This window comes from Poecilia reticulata, linkage group LG2, assembly GCF_000633615.1.
Source record: "Poecilia reticulata strain Guanapo linkage group LG2, Guppy_female_1.0+MT, whole genome shotgun sequence".
Taxonomy (NCBI): domain Eukaryota; kingdom Metazoa; phylum Chordata; class Actinopteri; order Cyprinodontiformes; family Poeciliidae; genus Poecilia; species Poecilia reticulata.
In genome coordinates this window covers 20,337,334-20,340,292 of record NC_024332.1, presented here as the reverse complement: position 1 = coordinate 20,340,292, position 2,959 = coordinate 20,337,334, and the positions used below count along the sequence as shown (strand labels likewise).

Genomic DNA, 2,959 nt, shown 5'->3' with positions numbered 1-2,959 from the left:
TTGTCCCTCCAGTGGGTCCACCAGTGCCGTCCTGTGCAGAAGGCGAATATCTGCCCAGATTTCTGTCTCCAACTCCAGAACACAGAGCTCAGCTCTACGCCCCCGCTGGTCAGACTCTGGAAATCAACATCAGAGCTGAGGCCACTCAATCTAAGTAAGAGAAATCAAAACACATTTCAAGAGGTTCACTGATGAGCAAAGTTTGAATTCTAGATAATTGACGAATAAAGTGGTTATCATACAAGTTTACTTTCAGGCATTTTCTTGCTTAGACTTGTTCAGACCTACTGCTGTTAAAGTAAGACGATGAAGAAACCAAAGTACTCAACCCAAAAACTAAGCCCTTCTTTTGCTTTCCTAAACTTTATTCYGCCAAAACCAAAATGAATGAAACCATAAACAGTAAAGTTTAACTATGAACTAAATGGATCCCAGCAGAAATCTGAAGTTGCTTCTCTAGACTTGACCTGCATTGGCTTCCTTCCAAACTTCCAGCCTACAGTTTATGAAAGTCACAACATTTTCCAAACTGGATACCAGCTTGGCAGGTTTTACTCAGAGTCAGGAATTCAGTTCTACATGTTCTGTCACTTAACTCCACAACAGAAGCATGAAGGTCACAAAAGCAAAAGAAATGTATGTGACACTCCTTCCTGCTAAGTATGAGAAAACCACAGTCAAGGAAATTCATCTGACTCTCCAGATCATTTAGCTTAAGAGCTGAAGAGACACCTAACCAATCTGTTTGTTCTGTTTGTTAAAGCATCACCCGCCTCCTGTACAGTGGACCTCACAACGTGGTGAAGGCTTCATCACCGGGACAGGGAAACTTCTCTCTGACCTGGACGCCGTCTGCCAGTGAGGATGGACAGAGCCACCCCATCTGTTTTGTTGTCCAGGCAAGGTCAGTGTCTTGTGATGACCAATTATGATTACAAAATAATTCAWATTTCAATTATATTACCTTAGAGATGTCTGATGGACAGGCTTGAATTGGGAATATTTTCAATCCCAGCATGCCMCACTACAGGCCGAGGATGTAAGTAAGGTACAAACTAGAGTTAYGTGGTTGTAATTGGTTTAGCTCGTTGTTATGCTAGCATCCTGAATTAACTGCAGAAAACATGGCACATGAGAAAAAATGTTCTCATATGCTCTCATAGATAAACTTACTTTGTTTCTGAAATCACTGTTATACTTTATATACAATCTAGTAATAAAACTTTTGTTTTAAATTACTTCCACAGTTACTTTGCTACTTTGCTGCACTCTGACCTTCGGTGTGTTATCGTGACGGTTGGATATGGTGAGTAAATTTCTCTCTTAAATCATCATGTCTTAAAGTTCATCAGGGGTTTTCTCTATTCCTGAGGTTAATGTAAATCTGGCTTTCTGTTTACAGGCCCACCATATATTACGGCTCTGAACATGATGATATCTACCACGCTGTTAATGGAGGATGATTCTGACGCCATCATGGCTCTGGTCAGTAAACCTCTTGACTTCAAAAAATAAAGAAGCAGGTTGGGCTGATTGTCCTGTAAAGTCCTCAGCGCCTCAAACAGCCAATCATGTCTTTTCTTCTGCAGATTAAAAGCACACTGGTTAATGAAGGGCTGCCTTCAACCATAAGTCTTCGCCTTCTGAGCAGCGGTCAAGTGGTCGTCACGACACCGAGCCCCTAGAGGAACATCATGACGAACTAACTGATCTCTAAAGGGAAATATATATTCAGAAGACAGAAATACCTTTTTTTGGGGGGTATGATTTTTATCCAAAAAAATAAATGATAATGATCAGTGGTTAGAACTGCTAATGCAGTTTTTAATTTGAGCTGAGGTTACCTTTTTAAAACACTGGGCATTAGCTGTAGGTACTGGGTTTAAATAAAGTTATCAGTAGTGTTAAGTAGATATATTAACAATATTCACAATTTCTCAGTGGCAATTTTCAACATCTGTCCTTCAACCTCCTCCCCAAGGTCAGACATCTTAAGCAGAATTAGCCGTAAAATGAAGAATGAAATCCTTCCAGTTACTCTCTGTAGCTCAGAGAACAGACTTAATGATACTGAACGGTTTAGCACCACAATGCGTTGAAGATCTGATGTTGTTGTATCGGCCTTCCAGAACCTCTCACGTCAAACATGCAGAAGCAGCATTCAGCAACTATGCACCACAAATCTGGAACAAACTTAAGGAAAACTGCAAAACAGCTGAAACAATGAGTTCCTTTAAATCAAGACACTGTTTAGGATTGAGTTTGAACCATAAAAAATGGAACATGGATCAACATATTTGATGTGTACCGATGATTCTAACAATGGCACTTCACTAAATGTAATGTCAATTACTGGTTTTCACTATGGTGTGTTTATGTTTTTGTGTTTTCTTGATGTAAAGCACTTTGAAATGCCTTATTTCTGAAATATGCTATACAAATAAACCTGACTGATTGATTGATCCGAGGTTCTCATCTCAAGAGAAGACCTACCGAACTGTCCGACCTAGTGTCTGGGAGGAATGGCAGCTGAGAAGAAGCTCTAAAAAAAAGCATATCTTAATTTGCAAAACCCATTAAATTATCTCAACTTCATTCTAAAGTTTACAGAAGTAGAAATATTTCCTGGTTCTAATCTTGGGAAAAAACGGTGTGTCAAGTCAGTTACTGTAACTTGCATAAGAGTCACTAGGTTGGAAGGTGGAACATTTCTGGACTCGTTAGGTTTTAAGGAACCCAACCCAAAAACAGGTGAACTCCCAGCAGGTTGAGATGTTGGCAAACACAAAGCTTCTGTCCTGAGGGCGAGAAGAAATCAGTTTGAAGAAAATCAAAGCTGACTGAAGAAGTCCAACAAAAGAATGTGCAAAGAGAGACAGACGACACAATGCAAAAAAATATCCAGAATTAAAGGTCTGAGTCCAAACAATGTGAGTTCAAGAGACAAAGTGAAAACAAG

At 39.7% G+C, this 2,959-nt stretch overlaps 1 protein-coding gene across 1 annotated transcript in view; it reads left to right on the top strand.

Moving 5' to 3' along the window:
- The window catches only part of LOC103480663 (uncharacterized), a 13,256-nt gene extending 10,793 nt beyond the window's left edge, over positions 1-2,463 (top strand). Inside the window, exons 6-10 of the mRNA XM_008435700.2 lie at positions 13-154; positions 764-904; positions 1,248-1,306; positions 1,403-1,485; positions 1,590-2,463. Coding sequence (XP_008433922.1) covers positions 13-154; positions 764-904; positions 1,248-1,306; positions 1,403-1,485; positions 1,590-1,685 — 521 coding nt within the window. The 3' untranslated portion in view covers positions 1,686-2,463. The remainder of the gene's footprint in view (positions 1-12; positions 155-763; positions 905-1,247; positions 1,307-1,402; positions 1,486-1,589) is intronic.
- The last annotated feature ends 496 nt before the right edge of the window (positions 2,464-2,959 follow it).